This window comes from Pomacea canaliculata, linkage group LG8 (assembly GCF_003073045.1).
Source record: "Pomacea canaliculata isolate SZHN2017 linkage group LG8, ASM307304v1, whole genome shotgun sequence".
Taxonomy (NCBI): domain Eukaryota; kingdom Metazoa; phylum Mollusca; class Gastropoda; order Architaenioglossa; family Ampullariidae; genus Pomacea; species Pomacea canaliculata.
Genome location: NC_037597.1, coordinates 11,658,185 through 11,679,269, shown reverse-complemented (window position 1 = coordinate 11,679,269; position 21,085 = coordinate 11,658,185). Strand labels below are relative to the sequence as shown.

The 21,085-nt window shown below is 35.5% G+C and overlaps 4 protein-coding genes across 5 annotated transcripts; 1 reads left to right on the top strand and 3 right to left on the bottom strand.

Annotated features, from left to right (window-relative positions):
• Positions 1-3,554, bottom strand: LOC112570332 (prostaglandin reductase 2-like). Its single transcript, XM_025248719.1, has 8 exons — positions 3,403-3,554; positions 2,887-3,011; positions 2,366-2,563; positions 1,877-2,047; positions 1,299-1,508; positions 786-907; positions 531-618; positions 1-327 (listed from the first exon to the last, which is right to left on the bottom strand). Exons 1-8 carry the CDS (start codon positions 3,446-3,448, stop codon positions 223-225), a joined length of 1,065 nt encoding a protein of 354 aa, XP_025104504.1. The 5' UTR covers positions 3,449-3,554; the 3' UTR covers positions 1-222.
• An 897-nt stretch (positions 3,555-4,451) lies between these two features.
• LOC112570334 (centromere protein K-like) lies at positions 4,452-7,939 on the bottom strand. The gene is made up of 5 exons (XM_025248722.1): positions 7,504-7,939; positions 6,449-6,607; positions 5,929-6,096; positions 5,743-5,837; positions 4,452-5,301 (listed from the first exon to the last, which is right to left on the bottom strand). Exons 1-5 carry the CDS (start codon positions 7,795-7,797, stop codon positions 5,157-5,159), a joined length of 861 nt encoding a protein of 286 aa, XP_025104507.1. The 5' UTR covers positions 7,798-7,939; the 3' UTR covers positions 4,452-5,156.
• A 131-nt stretch (positions 7,940-8,070) lies between these two features.
• Positions 8,071-14,954, top strand: LOC112570335 (proteasome subunit alpha type-6-like). The gene is made up of 7 exons (XM_025248723.1): positions 8,071-8,225; positions 10,708-10,802; positions 11,898-11,979; positions 12,327-12,482; positions 12,855-13,033; positions 13,404-13,498; positions 14,533-14,954. Exons 1-7 carry the CDS (start codon positions 8,150-8,152, stop codon positions 14,588-14,590), a joined length of 741 nt encoding a protein of 246 aa, XP_025104508.1. The 5' UTR covers positions 8,071-8,149; the 3' UTR covers positions 14,591-14,954.
• On the bottom strand, positions 14,848-21,030 carry LOC112570333 (retinol dehydrogenase 13-like). 2 transcript variants are annotated; one of them, XM_025248720.1, is made up of 9 exons: positions 21,010-21,030; positions 20,528-20,566; positions 19,487-19,588; positions 19,119-19,259; positions 18,569-18,757; positions 18,242-18,400; positions 17,493-17,612; positions 16,665-16,884; positions 14,848-15,921 (listed from the first exon to the last, which is right to left on the bottom strand). In XM_025248720.1, the coding sequence occupies exons 3-9, from the start codon at positions 19,575-19,577 to the stop codon at positions 15,798-15,800; spliced, it is 1,044 nt and encodes a 347-aa protein (XP_025104505.1). In that variant the 5' UTR covers positions 19,578-19,588; positions 20,528-20,566; positions 21,010-21,030; the 3' UTR covers positions 14,848-15,797. The 2 variants fall into 2 exon arrangements, with proteins under 2 accessions (XP_025104505.1, XP_025104506.1); XM_025248721.1 differs by lacking the exons at positions 20,528-20,566; positions 21,010-21,030 and adding an exon at positions 19,910-19,990.
• Between the last annotated feature and the right edge of the window lie 55 nt (positions 21,031-21,085).

The window sequence follows — 21,085 nt, the reverse complement described above, 5'->3', positions numbered from 1 at the left end:
AATAGTTCCATGTTTTATTCAAAGGAATTTCTAGAAACACAGAAAAGGTAGGCACAGGAACCACTGTCGTTTCATTTTTAAAAATATTTCCTTCTGTTTTTTAATATGTAAAATAACAATAAAACAGTGAGCAAGCGCAAATATGAAGTACAAGTATTGCAGACACAAAGGGAGACAAGTGAAGTTTCACAAGACTGATATTTAAACAGAGAGCAGAAGCAATCACATAGCCACTTTTACTATCTGTTTACCAATGTTGCCTCCCTTCATCATTGAAACAAAGGCAGCTCCAGCGTTCTCCAGTCCTTCTACGGTTGTCTCCCTCACCTGCATATAGATTACTCTATTTCATGGACTTGATTTTACATACAATCAACACCACAATTTCTCGCTCTTTACCCCTCAGTTTGATTTCTTGGGTAGTACCCCACACACCGGGTGACATTTCACTTTGCATAAAACATTCTCCTAAATGTAAAATTGTCTAGAAACTCTAATAAGCCATAAGCTAAAGATAGGATTTCACTAACCTTGATCTTTCCTTCACCATACCACTGAGCTAAAACTTGCAGGGCTGCCTCAAACTTGTCTGGGAAGTCTAGAACCAGAAATCTTTCCCTGCAGTTAAAGAGGAATAAGTTTTTGTTCGTCAAGTATTTTGGTACCTTCCTCATATGTCTTGACAAATGTTCACAGAGGTCTCATGTTACTTTTATAACAAGATTGTACATTACATATTGTGGATGAAGCTAGAAGATTAAAACTAATACCTCTCTCCTGTATACCTGGTAATGTTGCGCTGCTGTAAAATTTCTTGCAGTTCAGCTGAAATTGGTGGAGGATAAGGTACATCTTGGCTGTACATTGCGATCTGCCCGCAGAGTATTATGTGACTGTTGGACACCATCTGGAAACACATTTTTTTAAACATAAACATAGATGTTTCACACCAATTGTTGCATCACCAGACTACCCAGTAAACAACATGTATTTGATTTCTCTAATGTCAGATTAAATGAAATAGAGTCGCCCTTCGCTATATCACGGTTCACTTATTGCAGCTTCACTGTAAAATGTTTTTTTTTTAAAAAATATATAATTCTGTATTGCAAAGTTTTTGTTATATCATGGGATTTTGCGGTATACAGGTATTTGTATAATATTTAATATATATAAATAATAAAATAAACACAACGCTGCTACTTCACAGATTTTCACCTATCACAGGTGTCTCTGGAAAATAACCCCCGCAATAGGTGAGAGATCACTATATAAGAAATCAATCCCACAACACTGACCTGTTTGATAACAGATGTACTAAGGTCTCCACCAACATTATCAAAGTACACATGCACTCCTTCAGGACATATTTTCATTAGCTCTGCTGCTACATCTGTGGTCTTGTAGTTGATGGCAGAATCAAATCCAAACTCTTCCCGCACAACTCTACACTTTTCCTCATTGCCACATATTCCCACGACCTTAGCAGCACCAAGCAGGCGTGCAATCTGTATAAACAGAATATGTTTGAAACATTCTTTAGTAGTCCAGCCTATAAACAAAAACACCATTTTAAATAATTTGTTTCATAAAGAATTTTTATAAAATCTTTCTTCCTTTTTCTGTACAACATTTGACATCAGCAAAATATAGAAAAAGTCTTGCAGCTGTCATAATATGGTTGTCTAAATAAATACAATGATATTTCTCCATCAGAATATCTAATATCTATACAACTTCTTGAGAGTTTTTTTACCTCACCCAGCAGATAAAGAAATCATGCAGCAATACACACCCTCTACTTAGCATGATCATAGACAATGTAATCTACAAAAACTCTTATGAGGCAAATTATGCTATCAAACTCATATCTTACCTGTCCAGCAAGGGACCCAGTGGCACCTCCAGCAGCACTGACAACTACAGTCTGGTTTCCACCTTGTCTAAGATGTGCTCGTTCCGCTATGCCAAGGTAGGCTGTCAGACCTGTTCCTCCCAGCAGGCTGAGAGCCAAGGATGGATGGTTACCATATATTTCTTTTGGCAGCTGGGAAGACCATTTAGCAAGATTTGATGATAGTATCAGCTACTGATATCAGTAATTTTTAGTACCTGTATGAAAGAATTAATATACGGTTTATTAGGATGGCTTAGTTTATTTCTTTCACCCGTAATTTTGAGGGTAAACTTTATCCCTCCTCCATTCTTCCCATGGTTCAGATCTATTGCATGACCAGAAAAATATGCTAACCCTTTCAATCAAGTAACATTACCTATTAAACATTTTGACAGCAGTACCCCTAGCAAAACTAACTGAAGAAAAAAATTTACATTACAAATGTAGTATTTTTCTTCAAAACATTACCTTTCTCAAATTGCTGCCCACAATGGTGAACTCTGCAGTCCATGGCCACAAAAAAGTGCCAGTCACAAGGTCACCTTCTTGAAAAACAGGATCGTTACTTGACATAACTTTGCCAACGCCACCAAGGCCATCAATTCCTTGGCCAAGTTGCCATGCAGACATGTAATGCACACCAGAGTCTTCATTCATGCGGCAACGCTAATAAAACAGTTCCAAAAATTATATATACTCTACATCATTCAAAGAACAGCATCAAATGTTGATAGGCAGTTTGCTATCATAATGATCGAGTATTTTCATTATTTGTAGGCTTGACAAATTTGACAAGTTCTGTAATAAAATTAATATAAATACAGATGAATTTCAATGGTGTCTCTCTAAGCAGGACCGAAATCTCTACAATATTCCAACTTGATACAATCATTGTCGTGATTAGGATCGTTGTTGACTTATTAGCTCTCGTTTGAAAAAAAAATATATATCTATACCGCACGCAGAGAAAAGTGAAAGCCGAAATTTACCAGTGCTGGATCCACAGACAAAAACAGATTTTTCATAAGCACGTCTCCCGCCGCTAGGGATTCTGAAGTAGGTATTGGGCATTCTTGAATTCCGAAGTTGCTTTCTTGTGGCTCTCCATTCACACCTGAATTTAAATTATTCCTCTGTTTTACTTTCTATTAGATGCTTCTAATTTATCCTTCCACCACCCTTCCTTAAGTACCGTCGGGAATCAGCAAAATACATTTCCATCTGCCGTTATCGAGAATATCTCATTTTGAAGTGAAACAGAGGAACGAAATCCCACACTCACAGAAACCAGAGACTTTAAATAACATTATTTTAAGAGGAGAGTGAATGTGGTTGAGGAATGTTGAAATCTATTAGCAATAATTTAATTTCAAGTGAGCATTTTCTCATCAAACAACTATATAACTGGCTTCGAGAGCCAGCTCCGATCAGTAATGAGTAATAAATAACACTACATAATCAGTCGTACAAATAGATAAAGAAACAACGTCGTGAATAAGACTCACCTGGTCTGCTCAACAGTGTCACCTGTAAATTCTTACGCTCACTCATTCTGGAGACGTTATGATCTTAGAAAATGACTGTTGAGGACTTTGGTCCCTACACACATCCTTGGTCGCTACACACGTTTAAGATAACTCTTTATCAATCTATGAGGATGTTTTCGCAGTTGCTTCCCCTGCATCGAGTAATACCTCGAAGGCTTATTAAAATCAAATCAAATCAAAATCAAAACAGACTTTATTGTCTGTCGAGGAGACCCAGGACAGAAAATTGTCTTAGCTCAAAAGGGCAGGCATACATACTCAACATATTCAAAGTGAATCACCCACTAGCCAAGACACCACAAAGCACAAATGGGGCTGGATAGGAAACAACCTGCACAAACCAGCTGACACCATTGCCATAAACTGGAACCCTAAAGGGAATAGGAGAGTTGGGAGACCAAAGCAGACTTGGAAAAGAACATTAGAGAGTAAGGCAAATGACGTCAGAACCACATGGGCCCAACTGAGGGAGGCTGCCCAAAACTGAGTCCCCTGGCGAAGTGTTGTTGCAGCCCTATATGCTTCTTGTGGAGTAACAAGGAATAAACTAAACTAACTGGGTGCCATAATGACCACATAAGTATGTATGGATACATTAAAAAAACAAAAGATTGTGAACAAAGCGCCAAGACAGAACTTTGCTGCTTGAAATCGATGGAAAAAGTGGCGCTTTCTTGTTTCACCACAAAGCATCATGAATAAACATGGCATCTCGGACATATTTTAGCACAATGATAGAGTGCTGAGCAAGTAGTTGAGCACCAAAATAGAATTCTCTCAAAAATATTGGTTGAGGACTTAAATGTTCGAGCCCAAAGCAGTTTGAGTATTGAGGTACCACTGTGTTGTGTTAATCTAAATAATAATAATATACTCAAATTTTTTTTCTCCTTCAGCATCTGACAAAAAAGGAAGATCTTAGTGTCTCTGTCTTTGTGTCATTGAGATATACATAATATAGTTCCATCTTTCACCAATAAATGATAAGCATGCCCTATTCGGCAGAATTAAAGTCATCAAAATATTTTATTTCCATATATGGGTTTATGTTTGCCTGTCAGAAAAGCAATTTCACATTGATGTTACATTGTACCTCTAAAGCAATTCTACAAAAGGAAAAAATCAACATAATTTAACTAGCATACAGCAAATGGGACATTTTTTTCCATAATGTATTGGACAAGACACAAATTTGCACATAATTATAAAATGAAAAATCCACAATAGCAAGAACTCTTGATTAATGTCTTCATCAATGCCACATGATGACAGCTCATTCTGTTGGTAACAGACATAATTTTACTGAAGTATCCATCATATTTTTCTATGAATCAATGAAATCACAGTTCAGAAAAAATAATATAGCTACAAGGTGTGTAAGCAAAGAGACTAGAAATAATTCGTTTAAAAAAGCAGATTCCATATAGTGTGGAGTATAATGTTGCTAATGAATAGTGCTGCAAACATTGGGAAATCCAGAAAGGCTACTAATGTAAAAAGCTTATGAAAGTCATTATTTTGATTATTAAAACAAATTACAGGAAAAAGTCATCTACACAGAATTTTTAGTTTTACATAATAAATGTTTTACTGATTCAGTTGCTTAATAACTCTTTCATTAGCACTTTGAACAAGAAGGCACTGTTCATTGTTTCCTATGCATTATCAAGGAAAGTGTTACATTCTTCTTCACTTTGGCAAAACACACTGGTTTAAAGATGGAATGGCACTAGTTTGATCCGGTGATCATCATCTGGATGTTGCAAAATAATGTGACATCGTAGCAAAAGTTCAACATATGCGGGCCAGTATCTGTCATCCAGCACAAGGTACGGGTCATTTGGTGATTCCACACACCTAGAATGAGATTCCACACACCAAAAACCCTTCATATAATGTCCGCTTGAAAGCCATACATGCACAGATATTTAAAACTGCATCGATAAAACAGAAGCATAAAACATTTTAAAAAATGAAACGAGCTTCTAATAAAAATAATAGATAATATATACACTATATAAAACTTTGCTGCATTTATTCTCTTCCATATCTAAAATGCACAAAATGCAGAAGCAAATTTAAAAAAAAAAAAGAAAAAAAAAAGAGTTGGTTGGGAGACAAAATTTCACCTCTTACCAACACCTGATTTAGCAAAATACCATCCTGCATGTGATGCCAGACTTAATCATAGGTCAAGCCTAAATATCTCCCTACATTATTTGTCATGAAGTTACATTCATGGTGATATGATTTCTGTTAAATGTGAAGGCTTATGAAATGGACAAAAAACCACCATACTTTGTCATGAGTTCAAGCAGAATGTCTTTCAAGGGTAATGTCTCCAAACTTGTCTTCTTGTGATGTGATCGTAAATGCTTGGAAGTTAATGCCACCTAGAAATTAAAATAGACATAAGCCAAGTCACAAAAGGATCTAAATACATACAAGGTGTAAGTTTCTTTTTTTTTTTCAAATGAAACTTACCTGAGACTGGTCAGGTAAAGGGAAATGCTTGGAAACAAATGCTGCCATTCTTTTCATGACAAGTTTCTCTGTCTCCCGTGCAGCATCAATCTTGCTGGTGAGCTCCTGGGCTACCACCTCAACAGCATCTTCAGCTGGCTCCGTTGACACAAGAGAATTACATTTTTCCTGAAATGATTAAGTAAAACAGTCATATTCTATACTTTTTAAGAAATAAATATAAAATTTCTCTATGTTTAGAACTCACTGCATGTCATTAATTCTGTGACAATTAAAATATTGATTTTCTGGCTCAATCAAAAAATACTAATTTTTGAGGTAAACTAATTAATTATGCATTCATAATGGATTCACAAACAGGTTCTTTAAAGGACTTGGACTTAAGAACATTTTATGAAACATTTTTGAAATGATGAGAGATTAAAACTAAATCCCATGCATATTTTTGTCCCTAGGTGTTTGTGTGTGCAATTGGTCAGTGAAAAGATGAAGTAAGCATATTTTTAGTGCTTTGTTTTACCTGTAAACGCTCTTGTATAGCTAAAAGCTGCTGCTGAAACTGTGTTTCTTTCTCTATGCTGTCTTTCAGATCGAGACACTGTGCATTAACCAAAGACTGAATCTCCTGCAGTTGAATTACTTCTTGTTTCAAGTCCTCATAGAGAGATGCTTCTATGACCTGTAATAATTTAAAAAAAAAAAAAAACAGAATTAAAATTTTCTTTACTCAGTATCATAGCAGTCAACCCAAACTATAGCTTTTACTAACTAAATCTTAAAATATTTAACAAAAGACAGGATTAGGAGCATCCAGATCACAAATATATTACAAATTGAACAGGAAAAACATTTTTAATGTATGGTGATTTCTAATAAGATAAAATTATTCTGTCAATAAAACAGGTATACAAGTAATTTCAGATTCATAATTAAAAATGAAAACAGAGACAGTGACAGCAATTTAATTTCAGCTCTATTTATTTTGTTGTATCAAGAGATAGATCTTTCTTTAGTTTGAGACAGATATAATTACACACAAATAAAATGGTTTTCATATACATGTATTTGTGATATCATTTACATAACTTACACACACTGCTATGGTAGAGACACATGCATACATAAATATACACACTCTATCGCATTCACATACATTCACCACACCACATACTCAGCACTGTAAATAAGTCTTATGGCCGATTGGAACAAAACTATTTCTTCAGAGTTTGTACAGATCTGATCACACTAAAAATAAGGACCTTTTAAATCTGTCATTCTTTAAGAAATGAAGGAACTTAGGGACAAAACTATTACAGTCACTATCTTTTTATTTTGGCAATAGAAAGTATGGCAATAATGTGACCTGCAAAATGAATTCCTCAAAGTCTTTGCTGCTATTATTAGGGACCATAGGTAATAGTAGTCCCCCCAGCCTTTAAGTCATTAGCAACTTTCCTTGAGCCAGCTTTTTGTGAGGGTGATACCTGTCTCTCCCTTCCTCATTTTCTGTCTTACTTTTCTCAACCCTTCAAGTTTTCATTAAAGGTAAAGGCAAGTGACATTACAAGTTCTAACCTCGGAATTTGTGGAAAGAGACCTGGGAGTGCTGTTTTTTAACACCTCGATTTCAGCCTTAAGTCGCTTTTCCTTCTCCTTCAGTATAGCTACCAGGGGTTGTTGATCTAATGATCTGGTCGCTGAATACACTTGTTGGGTTTGCTGTAGAAGCTGTTGCGTTTCTTGGATCTCTGACCAAATAGTCTCACATTCAGTCTTTAAAGCTACGATGCCACTGCCATCAGCAACTCTGCCAAAAACCGCCTGTGCAGCATCATTACCCGCATCACCTGTGTCCGTTATAGCAGACATCGTCAAAACAGCTCTTGAAAGTTAATTTTTGTAGTTAAATGGAACATTATTTCTCGATTCCTTTCTGTGACATAGTAACAAAGTATGTTGTAATTGTAATTGTTGTATCGAGCCGCCGGAAGTTAAAAGTAACCCCCGGACGATCGTCATGATTCTGTTGAAATTAATAATATAATTAATTTAGAAAAAGTTCCAAGAAATATTTTGTAGTAAGCTAAACCAAATGTTAATAAACAGTCGTCAATAATAATAGATATCATTTTATTTTGGACAAATATTCCTAAATCCACAATTTTAATGCTGTAAAGCTGATTACTTCCCTTATGCTGTGTCATTTTTCTGCAAAGAGAAAATGTCGCGAGGGAGCAGTGCAGGCTTTGATCGTTTTATTACTATCTTTTCTCCTGAAGGCAGACTTTATCAAGTTGGTGGGTATATTACACTTAACATTTTACTTTTTATTCTTTTATAAAAAAATTAACTTGCTTGTGATGTTAATGCATGATTACTTTCTGGAGCCGGTATCGTCACTGTGTGGGAGACATGAACTACCGATTGAACAATGTGTTCCGTTTGTATATACATAGATGTATAGGTTTTGCGAAGTTTTCAGTGTTTAGATTTGTGCAAGAAACTGCTAATTGATCGCAGAAGTTGGATTTGATGTTAACTGAAAAGTGCTATGTTTTAATGTTTAGTGTATCATTCAAGACATTTTCGTTTGCTCGATTGCCGTCAAGATCATATTGTTTGGTTGCAGCATTGGCAGTGATTCCTATCACATAGACAAGCATAAAAATCCAAATCATATAATCAAAATTTCCCAAGGATATACGAAAACAAATGATTCGGCATAACATGTCATATCTAGTTTTGTAATTGGTATCCAGTGCCAGCCAGAAAGTTTTACATATATAAACATGGTATTAATGATCAAAGCAGCTAACTGACATCAGAATCAAGACTATCAATCATAATGTTAGCATATAAGTTGGTGTGTTCTTTTTTCAGCAACTGTTTGATAAAAGTAAAACCCACAATAATTATATCAGGGGCTCTGGGTCTAACTCTTAAAACTGTTCAAAAGAAGCAAATTTTTTTTTTTTCAAAACTTGCTTTTTAAATCATTTAGATGCTGCACATGAATTTTAGCAAGCGTTTTAAAAAGAGGTTTTCTAAATTTTATAGAGCTTTGAGCCATTTTAAACTTGGTAAAACAATTTTAACAGTGATGACCATGATCATTGGAATAGGCTTCAGAGAAGAACTCAAAGTATTTTTTTTGAGAACCCTATGAAAGTATGATGAAATAAAATAAGATGAATATTTTCAGCATTTTGGAATTTAATAAATGGATATCACCCAAATTATTGAAGACATCAAAAATGGTAAACGTGCGAAGTGATGATGGAAGGCATTCCAGACTCTACAGCCAGAGAAAGAAAAAAGTATGGGCTGAACTAATTCCATCTGATATGAGGTTATCAAGCAGATTTGAGAGATTGAGTGAGCTGACAAGGTGTTAATAACTCAGATATCCTAGAGCAAGGCCATGGCGACAATGGTAGCAGAGGGAGGCCACCTTGTAGTCGGTGGGATCATGGACAATCAGTGCAGCTCACGGAGGAATGGTGTCACATAATTGGATTTGGTCTTATTGAAGACAGCTTGGGTGTATGGTTTGGACTGAAAGCTTATTGAGTAGGTTGTTGTGAAACTCAGCAAACAGGGAGTTAATAGTCCAGCTGGGATGGCACAAATGCAGACAATGTAGATTTAACTCATTCAATACGGAGCTGCGGTAGCCCGTTCGAACTCGGTGTACGCAGCAGAGAATGACCGCGAATGAAATCTCGACTGGTATTTTAAAAAAAATTATATTTAATATCCTACATTAACAACAACTATGTGTGATACTCCGTTTTAAAGATCATTTAAAATAGATTTACGTGGTGTACATTTTAACAAATATACGTTTTGTTGTCTTGTAGTAAAATCAACTGAAAGACTGTAACTGTATCGGACCGAGAACTCACAAAATGGGGCCGTAGGTCAAAAGTTCGACAATCAGAATAAATATTTATAAAATATATACACACACAAAAGCACAAAACAGGCATATATTTAATGAGAATATACCTTTGAATTTTAATATTACTTACTGTTTTCTTCTCATTTTCGGTTGTTTGAGTACAAATCCACGTCGAATTGAGTAACCTGCTACGAATGTCAAAATGGCGCTGAAGTAAACAAACCTTCGCGTGGTTTTAACATGGAGAAAATACCTGATTGGTTGATTTTTTCAGACTTTAAAGGGAAGTAATCGAAAGAGGAACAATTCCTTACGGTTCCCGTATTTTCTCCCCTTATGTATTCGTTCATTTACGCACAGAACTAAACACTCGACAGACTCTACTGTGGTACAACAGTGCGTAGTACAGATACAGGCGACGCGTGGGCTGGGTCAAGTAGCGCTGTCGCGCAACCGCGTACTACGCGTGGCGAATGATTTAAGAAGAACTCCAGCTCAAACAGATTTTGCAAAACTTGCTGACCATAGGTGCAAATTGTCAGCTTTGAAATAAGATGATAAATTGCTGCGTTTCAGGTGCTGAAATTTACAGAGTATATTTATATTGTCTTTACCTACCAGAATCAGTGTATATTTTTTACCAATCGGGTAGGTGTTTAACAGCATTAATTCCTCGTGTTGACTATCCATGACATTAGTGGGAATGTTATTAAACTGAAGGAAAGCTCAGCATTAAAAGCAAAGGATTTACTTGAATGTCATTTGCTGAGGCTGAAAATTCATAATACTTAGACTGAATTAAGAGTTCCCACTTATTTTTAAAAAAATGATACTTTCTTGATTCCGGTGGATTACTTAATTTTTTTTAAAAATTGCAGAGTATGCTTTCAAGGCAATCAACCAAGGTGGTTTGACATCAGTTGCAGTGAGAGGGAAAGACAGTGCAGTGGTTGTTACACAGAAAAAAGTTCCTGTAAGTTTAAAGTGTGGCAAATGAAGAGAACAGTTCACAGTAGGAATTACCAGCACATAATTTTGCTTTAAAGGAATGAGTCCAGATGAGAAAATTTATCCTGCTATGTATTGGTTAAAGCATGTTATTATTTATAAATTATTTAAATGTCAGTGCCAGGAACAGTAGTACAGTGATACCTCGGTTCTCGAACATAATTCGTTCCGGGAGGACGGTCGAGAACCAAATTGTTCGAGAACCGAAGCAATGAAACCCATAGGAAATAATGGAAACTGGAGTAATTCGTTCCAAGCCCAGAAAATGCCTATTTACTGGCCTAATTTGTATATAATATGTAGAAAAACATGAGTCTCAACAAGAAATAAGAAATAAAAGTGTATTTATTAAAACAAAAAAAAAATAAATAAAATGTACTGTACAGTACAGTAAATTGTGTTCATTTACTGTACCTCTACCAAACTTTATGGCAGGAGGGAATGAATGTAGGGAAGGGGGATGGTTATTGTATTGAAGGGGAGTCCTCTTCAATAAAAACAGAGGGTAACTGCTCTTCGGGTGTTTCTGTTCTCTGTATCTTTTGCTGAGGAGAATCAGAATCTTGCTCTGCAGTTGGTCTGATTTCTTTACGGAAGAATTTGTCAATTGTTTGCTGTTTTTTTCTCCTTTGCAAAATTTTGCGGAAAGTGGACATAACATTGTCATTAAAAATGTTAACTGCTCTATTGCTACCACTTTATCAGGTGATGTTGTTCAACAAAATTTGCGATTTCTGCCCAATTTGCACACATTTCATGACTCTCTCCACAAAAACGTCACTCTCTCTCTCTGCACTCACACTGATGACGCAAGCAAGGCGCGCTGGGCTGAATCAGAGATCTGTAGGTCCCTACAGATCTCTGGCTGAATGAACGCCATTCGGCTCAACTCGGCTCATCTCGGACGTTCGGATGTTCGAGTTCCAAATATTTGTTCGGATTCCAAGACAAAATTTTCTCGAATTTCCTGGTCGAATACCGATTTGGTCGAAAACCAAGGCGTTCGAGAACCGAGGTATCACTGTATAATTAATTCCATCTCCCACCTGTGTTTTTTCAGGACAAGCTGCTGGATCCAGACACTGTGTCACATTTGTATCCTCTTACTGAAAGAATTGGTTGTGTCATGACAGGAATGATTGGTTTGTAAAATTTTCTAGTATCCTATAGAATTGTTATTATGTAGGGAAAAGGTGAATTAATATAATTTTAGGGTTATTTCATCATGTTCCACTGAAGAAGAGTTTATACATCAGTGTGTGTGCATTTACTTCAAGTGCTTTGCCTAAATGTTTTGTGTTATTTTTTGAAATGATAATATAAATAGTATGTAGTTTGTTAATGACCTAGACTCAAGCTTTTAAAACACAGATTAAGAATCATAAACAGTTATGCCAAACTATTGTGATCTGCAAATGCTTGCAGTAGCATATTTGTTGTAGTGATATACCCCTTTGCATCATCTTAGTATTTTTTTTTTTCCATACAGCTGACAGCAAGTCTCAAGTACAACGTGCTAGGTATGAGGCTGCAAAGTGGAAGTACACATATGGCTATGATATACCTGTGGACATTTTGTGCAAACGCATTGCCAACATTAACCAGGTTTACACTCAGAATGCTGAAATGCGGCCTCTTGGATGTTGTAAGTTAATGTATCTAGCAGGTGTTTATTACCTTAAAGATTTTGTTGTCTGACAGAAATTTGTAGCTCATGATAAATTTGCTGATATTTATTGTAGTAGATATAAGTAACAGATACAAATTTTAGTATTGGTTCTCATTCTTCACAGCAGAAAGTCTTTGTCACCTGTGTAAACGCTTAATCGTATTCATAATACATTTTGAAGAAATTATGATTACACGTGTATTGCCTTCTGAAAATGCACATCAATATTTTTCTTCTGCAATATATGTAAAGGTATTACTGTAATTTCCAAAATATCTTTAATTAAAATTTGGTAACTCCAGATAATCCTTTGATGCATTTTCATTTTTCTAATGCTTTCTTCTGAAGGTATGATTTTAATCGGATATGATGAGGAACTGGGACCTCAGGCGTTCAAGACAGATCCTGCAGGATACTACTGCGGTTTCAAAGCTACATCAGCTGGTGCTAAGCAACTGGAAGCGAATGGTTTTCTTGAGAAGAAGATCAAGAAAAAGCAGGACTTTACTTATAATGAAGCAGCAGAGGTAAAAAAGAAAGAAAAAATAAATATAAGCTTTGCTTGTCATGTTCTTTTGTTTAGGTAAGATTTTCTCAAATACAATTTTAAGTTAAAGAAAACTATTTTTTGAGTTTGTGGAAACTAAGAAGACCTACTTCCGATGGCATGGTGTAGTTGCAGCCTATGCTCCACTGGGGTTGAAAAGGAATAAAAAGAAGACCTATTACTCAATATAATTCTTAAAAAACAAATTAACTCTGAAAGCAGATGTTTGCATGCAAGCATCACTGTAAACACAAGAGTGACCATGTGAAGATATGGCAGTACAGCTTGCTGATCTTTTATATAAGAGCCATATTCTTGTGCTGTCCTGAATTGTAGTTTTTCATTTCCAGATTGCCATCACTTGCCTATCCACTGTCCTTTCAGCTGACTTCAAATCTTCAGAAATAGAAGTTGGCGTGGTTACAAAGGATAATCCAAAATTTAGGTATGTCACTTATTAGAAATTTTGACTGGTGTAGGTCTCATCTTTTATGATTAAAATACAGTTTTCAGTTTAAAAATAAGTACTTTTTGATTGAGTTTATGTAAACTAAAATGCCTTACTAAACAATAAAATTTTTTAAAAATGTAACTCTGGAGCCAGTTGCACAAAGGTTTCTTTAATTTAAAACTTTTAATAAAAGAAATTTAGGAACAAAATTTTCAAAAATTGTTCTTAAGTTTAGGTGCATTGTATAAACGCTTTGCAACATTTAAAAGTAGTTTTCTCTTCTTAATTTAGAACAGCTCAGAACTGTTCTAACCTGACTAAAACAGTTTTAATCCAGTTATCACAATCAGCTGTAACAGTGATCATGGTTATCACCATCACTTGAGGTGTTTATGAACAAGACTGAGGTCAAACAATATTGTTTTAACAGTTTGCATTTCAGTGTGTCCAGAATTATTGATGAGTTGTCTCGTCAAAGTGGTTGAGTAGAACTGTCTAGTGACATGGTGATCTGTTTACAAATTGTTCTGTTCATATTCACAATATTGACTGTGCTTACCATACTGGCCATTGATGCCACTTCATTTGTTATGCTAGTCTTGAATTTGGCAAGTAACCAATCTCATTGTGTAACTCTGCTCCCACTGTGTATGACATTTTCCTTTTGCTATTTCCATAGGAGCTCCATTTTCACCTTAATAATATATGCAGCATTCTGGCTTGAGAAATTTATATGATTTAAATTGATGTTGATTAGATTTAGTAAAGGTTGTTTAGTGCAAACTATGTTGTGCAAATAGTTTAAAATCTTTCTATAAAACTGTTTTGATTGATTTAAAGCTCAAAAGTGTTTAAAATTAGAAATCTGTAACTAGCTCCCCCAATTTAGTTCCTATTCTAGAAATGTATGGGGTAAAGACTTTGATTCTTCCAGAAATTTTAAAATATTTTGATATCCAGTAGATTGTTTATATTTGTGTGTGTACACATGTAGAGGTGCATATTTACTTGTTTTCATTCTCTTACAGGGTTTTGACTGAAGCAGAAATAGATACTCACCTTACAGCCATTGCAGAGAAAGATTGAGGAATTTGACATTTTTATAATGTTCAGTGTTTGCACATTATTCACCTGTCATACACATCATTGTTTCTTTGGTGGAAAATTGCGCACAGGCTGCTTCTGATCCTGTAATGTTTGCCCGTTTGGCTCACAGTCAGTGGACATTCATGAAGTGGTCACTGATGAGCCTAGAGATCGTAATCTGAATTTCTGTATAAATTCTTTCTCAAAAACAGGAAAGCAACTTTTATGACAAGCACAGAAAACAGTTACACCATACCTTGGTTGTCTCTTTTTTTTATTTCATGTCATGAAAATATTTTACATTCTACATGCTGTTATGTGCTGATGTACTGAACACTAGCTGAATAAATATGTTAAACAGTCATCTGTGTTTGCACAAGACTGTATCTGAGATCAATTTGTGTAATGTAAGACATGCTTATTCCAGGCCATACCAGTCTGTTGGTATCTCATGACACATTACAGTTTTTTCCCTTGTGACTGTGCTCTTTACAGTCATTCATCCGTATACGATACAACTTTTGATCCCCAGGGGCAATTCAAGATCGTGCTCATACTAGCAATAATATGTACATATACATGATATAAAAGAGAATGCTGGAGATGTAAGGATCACAGGTAACTAGATTTCTTAGCAATCAACCTTTGACATTTTCCAGATATGTTTTGATTTTCTTTCTTCTTTTTTTTTTTCTTGATAGGAGAGGATCTAAATATTATTCCAAAATGAGTTTTCAAAGAAAACAGTTTATTCAAAAGATATGTACAACTTAAAAAACAGTTTTCACCTTCTTGCATTTTGTGCCAGCACAAACATGTCCAAAACAAATGGTAAATTCTAGCAAACATATGCTGTATATTGAAATTACATCTACACAAAATCAAAATATTAACCTCTTACATAAAAGCTTTTTATCAGTCTTTCCCTTTCTGTTGCAGCAAATAAGCAAGTGGGCCTGACAATACCATTATACATGTGTATAGAGAAAAATAAAGATACAGAATATCCTGTTTAGTATCTTAACCTACTTTTAACAACACTTAGAAAAGGAGCCATTAGATGTATAACATAAATGAAAAAAAAAATTAATTTGAATACATGCCTTTGTTAGCTAATATGATTACACTGGAATATTGCACAATGTAAAGGCAGACAACAGTTCAAATTAATGCTAATTATGAAAAAAGAAAGCAGATACTTAAACATTTACTGCAGACATTTTGGCAGCTCTGCATCTGTAAGTTTCACCATCTCTGCACATTTCTTCCAAAGCTCCTTCCTCTTGTTGACATCCAATACATGAGGCATTAGTTGCTTGGGCTTACAGTCACTGAGAAAAGACCATGCAATCTATAAACCAATGGCTGTGTATTACACTACAGAGGTTTAATGTTAAAGTTTCCAGAATTGCCTGTGCACTTGAAATTATCTTGGCATGCCTGTAAGGAAATGTTGGGGGACCCCAAAATAAGCAGGAAACTGAAATAGGGCAAAATAAACAAGCCTTACATCGGGTTATTTTAACTTCTCCAGTGAGGACATTAGACTTTAATCCTTGAAAGTAATCACTTTACTTCCTGAAAACACAGTTTGTATGAAAAAAAAAAAAAGGTAAAGATTATAAAATTTAACATTTAATTTTAAATCACAATAAACAATATCATAGGCAAAAGCTAAATATGCGTAAATCAACCTTTCCTACCAGAATCCCTATTAAAACTACCTGTTTTGCAAATTAAAAAGAAACAAGGTTTATAAATTACAGTTTACAAAAATATTTCTCTCTACAGTGTTATTTTTTGGTGGGATGGGGGTGTTTGCATTAAATTATTGATTTTTAGTAGGTATAAAATGCAATCCAACATACCTCAAAGTGCAATGTGTGTAAGAAAATTAATGCCATATGGTGAATGTGTTAATAACAGAATAATATATTTAATGCTTGTACTTGATTGAGCAAAGATGATTTTTTTTGTTCACTTAGTAATACAACAGCTATATTATTTAGAGTAGAAATTATTCTGAAGGCACAGACATCAATGCCTACCAAATTTCACGGACACCTAGATTTACCTAAAATACTGGCCAGTCACATCCTCCAGTTCTTCTGCAACAGCACAGTGTACCGTTGTCTGTGCTCCCTGCTTTGGTGTTTTAAAAAACAGCCAGCTCATCAGACCAAGCAGACGAATAAACAGACAGCTAAATGGCCATGGCATCCCACCATCCAAATGCCGCCCCAGTTCTGAGTGAATGACACCAGGATGTAAAGCGTTTACAGTCACACCTTTCTCTTGCAAAAGAAATAAAAAACAAATATTGAAAATCATGTTTTCTTCAAAAAGACGATTTATCTACTGCCATCATTAATTTGCATCATAGCTGGCTGTGAAAGCAAACTGGAAATAAAATATACATTATCGTTTTGACTGTTTGCTCTAACATGCATTTCAGTAGAAGAGAATCACATGCATACTGCCAATGCATACCTCCAGCCTTGGATGCTTGGTTAAAAACTTCAAATCTGGATGTATAGATTTTTGCAGTTTGTATGAACATGGCTTAAAAAGTAGTCTATAAATTATTTCAAGAGATATCTGCAATATTGGCTGGCTTATTAAAAAACAAATTGGCAACAGAGCCTTTCATATTATGTCATGATTAATTATTAAAAAAAATATTCATGAGAAATAAAGTTGGGCTTATTTTATAGGAAAGTGCTACGTGAAAAAACTAATGTACACTTTAGGGGTGAAGTGTCATGAAGTCCGACTTTTAGGGGTGGGTGGTAGGGGAGGTGCTAGATAAAATGGGGAAAAAGATGCAACATCCACAGAGATATGTGTATGCCCTGACCTTTGAACTATGTCTTAAGCAAGAAAGGCAAAATTTTCTCCATACCTTTAAGAAGAGCACTAAGTTCCAGAGCAAACATTATGTTGGCAATCTTGCTTTGAATGTAAGCAGTGATTTGGTGATATGATTTCTTTCCATTCAGATTATCCAGATCAAGATCACCATCTGGAAAAGCAAACCATGACATGAAAATTTTTGTATGTATAAAAAAAGATTGACATAAACAGATAAATGATAACCCACACATTATCTCACTTATTATATATAAGAAGAAAGAACCCCCCCCCCAAAAAAAAAAAAAAAATCAATGGTACTTTCTCCTCCCACTTCTCATTATTATTCTAAATGAAATATGCAATCATGGACGACAATTAACTGGACTGCTGGCAGTCTGCCAAGACCAACTCTTATAGTCTTTCATGAAATGACAAGTGCTTAGGTCTTGGAAAGCTCTTTAAAAGCCAGCATCTGGAAACAATGCAAGCTGAAGAGGAATCAAACTGTTTTTAATATCAACAGTACATTTACCATAAGCATGCTGCTTAGTTAATTTCCTGCTTCTTTCTTTTTTGGCAAAAGTTATCAACATCCACTCTTTCCCATCCCTACATGCTTAGGTCCAACAAACAGAAAAGACAACAGCAATTTTGTACTTCTGTCAACCTGAGAGTTCACATTATCTGCTCTTTGCATTGATACCAAACTGATTTGCAAAAAGCCTTATAAGTAAAGGCAGAAAATGCATCGGCCAGCAGTCCATTGTACGTAAAATCCTTAATAAAATGAATTCATACATTCATATGCCTTTCCAGACACAACAATGATACGGCTTGGTGCTGACTTGTGGAGAAGATCTAGCAGAAGTAAAGTCAAGAGAAAATGACCCAGCTGATTTGTGGCAAACTGCAACTCATAACCATCTTCACTCTTTGAGAAAGGACAAGGACCCACAGCTGTAAAGAAAAGACATGGCAAAACGTTTTATAAGAAGTGCAGCCAAAAAAGGGTTAAGTGCAGTATGACAAGATGCAGAATAAACCTCATTAACCCAACCACTGCAGAAAGATGATAATGATTAAAGTAACATTACAACTGTAAGTCTTGAGAAACAGGTTACAAACCAGCATTATTAATCAAGATGTCAAGGTGCTCAAGTTCCTGGTTCACTTCTGCTGCAAACTTTCTAACAGATGTCAGAGATGACAGATCCAGCTGTCGTAATGTCACTGGCCTGCCAGTTGATTGCTTGATATCATCAGCTGCTTGCTTGCCTTTTGTCTTGTTTCGGCATGCAATTATGACATTAGCTCCTGTGAATATAACAAATTAAATAATGCAGGCTGAGGCAAGACAATGACCTTTATACCAAACAATAACTAGTCACTTTATGGAAAAGTTCACAAACTATGCAACATAAAAAGTTTTTTTTTACATGCTTTTACCAAACAAAGATTATTCACAACAAAAGGAATCCTTTTCATAGAACAAAGACTAACAACAGCATTTATTTCCTTCCCCTACTTTACATTCCACTGTTACTGTTTAATAACAATTCCATCTAATTATTGAATGAGATGACTGAGCTATTATTTAAACTTTCCTACAAGAAAGTAAGATCAAAGTCACAAATATATATAAAAGAGTATGTAGTAGTTTGCAGCAATACTATACCTCTTGAAGCCAGATCACGAGCTGTTTCTTTACCAATGCCTGTATTGGCTCCTGTGATTATAACTGTTTTTCCATCAAGCCTTGCAAGGCTAGTGGATTTACCTCCAGCAACAAATTTTCTAATAATCACATATCCAATACCTAGATGGGAAAAAGTGTAAAGGAAAGAAAATGTAGATTACAATCTATCAGAAATATGAAATGAACCTTGACAATTTTAAAATGTATAGATTTCTTGGTCTAATGTTTACATGTAACCAACAATAATAAAAACAAACATCACCTCCTGTCGTCTTCAGTCTTTCTCCATTGTCTTTGTACGTATTCATACTTATATGCAGTGATATAATGGTTAAGATCTCATTTACCCGCTGCAGCTATGGACAGGAGAAAAGTTGATTTTGACGCTGCCATCTCCTGCAGTTCCTCCAGGGAGGATAGTTTAAAGCTGGTTATCATTTTACTTGGAGCTGAAATGAAGAAATAATTAATTGCTATCAGTGTATGAGAAGATGCATACGCTTTTTGCGTAGAATAAATAGAATTTTCGTTTAACTTGGCGTCGATTCCACTTTGCGTGCTTCTCTGTCTCGCCACCTTGGACTTTTTTTTTTTTTTCTTCGAAGCCTATATATGGGTTTATCTAAATTTTTCGCGAACTATATATTTCCTCGTTGGCGCGATCTGTGATTTTCAAGATAAAGATTACGCGCGTGCAACTGTTTTCATTTATGAGATTGTTTAGGTGTATGCGTATTTAAAGTCATGTGTGCAAGTTCCTTTCTCTGCACTTTGTTGTTGTTGAATGGTATTAAGGTCAGACAAGTCAAATATCCTCTGCTGCTCGAGTGCTCTCCCCTTGCACTCCCTCTTCGCCCTCATGGAGAGCGCGGAGTGACGTCGTCGCTCGATCGCTCATCAGTTCCCACACGCGCACGCACTCTCATCACACACGGCTTTATAATTGTCATTTTTCAGACGGCTTATCTACAGCAGATCAGACGTCACACGCGAAGAAGTAATATATCAGTCGGATCACTAAGCACATACGGCGCGAAGAGACTATGCGATCAAAAGGAAAACAATTTTTTGTTTGTTCACATATACAGCGACCAATCGTTATGACCAACTTACAGTTATTATCAAATTTATTACTAATGTGTAACTGGCAGACTAATTGACTTGCATATTCGACTGCTTTTAATGATAACAACATTAAAAGTATAACTTGATTTTGTACACAATATATATATAGTTCTAACTGTGAACTGGGGGCGCTAACGGCAATAATTAACAGAAAATGTTTAGATGGATATAATAAGGATGTGCATGTACACCGTTAAAAACACAAAACCTGTGCTTGTATAGTGATCCTCATGAAATCATAGAGGGAGACAAAATAAACTTACTGGTAAAATTCACTGAGCCAGACCTACAGTCGGTGTGATCTGCAATTAAAGATTGTTATAATTAGTTCTTTTTGTAAATCATGTAAAATAAACTGAAAAAATGGCATGCAGCATTTTAAGGACAAAGAAAATATATGTGATCAGATAAGTGATTGTTAGAAAAATGACAGACTTTGACAAAGTTCATTGCATAGCTTTGGATTTCATACATTTTGTTTTAATTTCAAAGTGTATAAGTACAAAAATAAAATTCTTTCTTTTGCTTTGCATTAATTTTCCAAAATTTTAGTTGTTCAGAAAGCAATGTGATTGTCTCGTTGCTTTTCCCCCAGAATGCACCAAGACGGAGACAAACGTTTGGTAATCGCCGCACCACTGTTATTGAGAAAGCAGACGACGAATTTCAATCATGTCATAGATTTCAACTTCGAAGTTAATCATCAATAATACGAGAGATTGTGTGTGTGTGCAGTGTGCTTTACCTCTTGACTAGTTAATTTGAACCCATCATGCACTGTCATCTTGCTTCCGGCAATCGTATTCGCGCTCAACATTTCG

Bases quoted from the DNA above. Each gene is read 5' to 3' on its own strand.
- LOC112570334 (XM_025248722.1), bottom strand. From the start codon at position 7,797: ATGTCTGCTATAACGGACACAGGTGATGCGGGTAATGATGCTGCACAG. The intron at 6,608-7,503 runs GTTAGAACTTGT...AAATTATTACAG, and splicing joins CTCTTTCCACAAATTCCGAG to GTCATAGAAGCATCTCTCTA. The intron at 5,302-5,742 runs GTATGGTGGTTT...ATCTCATTCTAG, and splicing joins CTGCTTGAACTCATGACAAA to GTGTGTGGAATCACCAAATG.
- LOC112570333 (XM_025248720.1), bottom strand. From the start codon at position 19,577: ATGATAACCAGCTTTAAACTATCCTCCCTGGAGGAACTGCAGGAGATG. The intron at 19,260-19,486 runs GTAAATGAGATC...TTTCCCATCTAG, and splicing joins CCTGTCCATAGCTGCAGCGG to GTATTGGATATGTGATTATT. The intron at 18,758-19,118 runs GTATAGTATTGC...TTATATTCACAG, and splicing joins TCGTGATCTGGCTTCAAGAG to GAGCTAATGTCATAATTGCA.
- LOC112570335 (XM_025248723.1), top strand. From the start codon at position 8,150: ATGTCGCGAGGGAGCAGTGCAGGCTTTGATCGTTTTATTACTATCTTT. The intron at 8,226-10,707 runs GTGGGTATATTA...TAAAAATTGCAG, and splicing joins AGGCAGACTTTATCAAGTTG to AGTATGCTTTCAAGGCAATC. The intron at 10,803-11,897 runs GTAAGTTTAAAG...GTGTTTTTTCAG, and splicing joins TTACACAGAAAAAAGTTCCT to GACAAGCTGCTGGATCCAGA.
- LOC112570332 (XM_025248719.1), bottom strand. From the start codon at position 3,448: ATGAGTGAGCGTAAGAATTTACAGGTGACACTGTTGAGCAGACCAG. The intron at 2,048-2,365 runs GTAATGTTTTGA...TGGTCTTCCCAG, and splicing joins TGGGCAGCAATTTGAGAAAG to CTGCCAAAAGAAATATATGG. The intron at 1,509-1,876 runs GTAAGATATGAG...CTGTTTATACAG, and splicing joins CTGGGTCCCTTGCTGGACAG to ATTGCACGCCTGCTTGGTGC.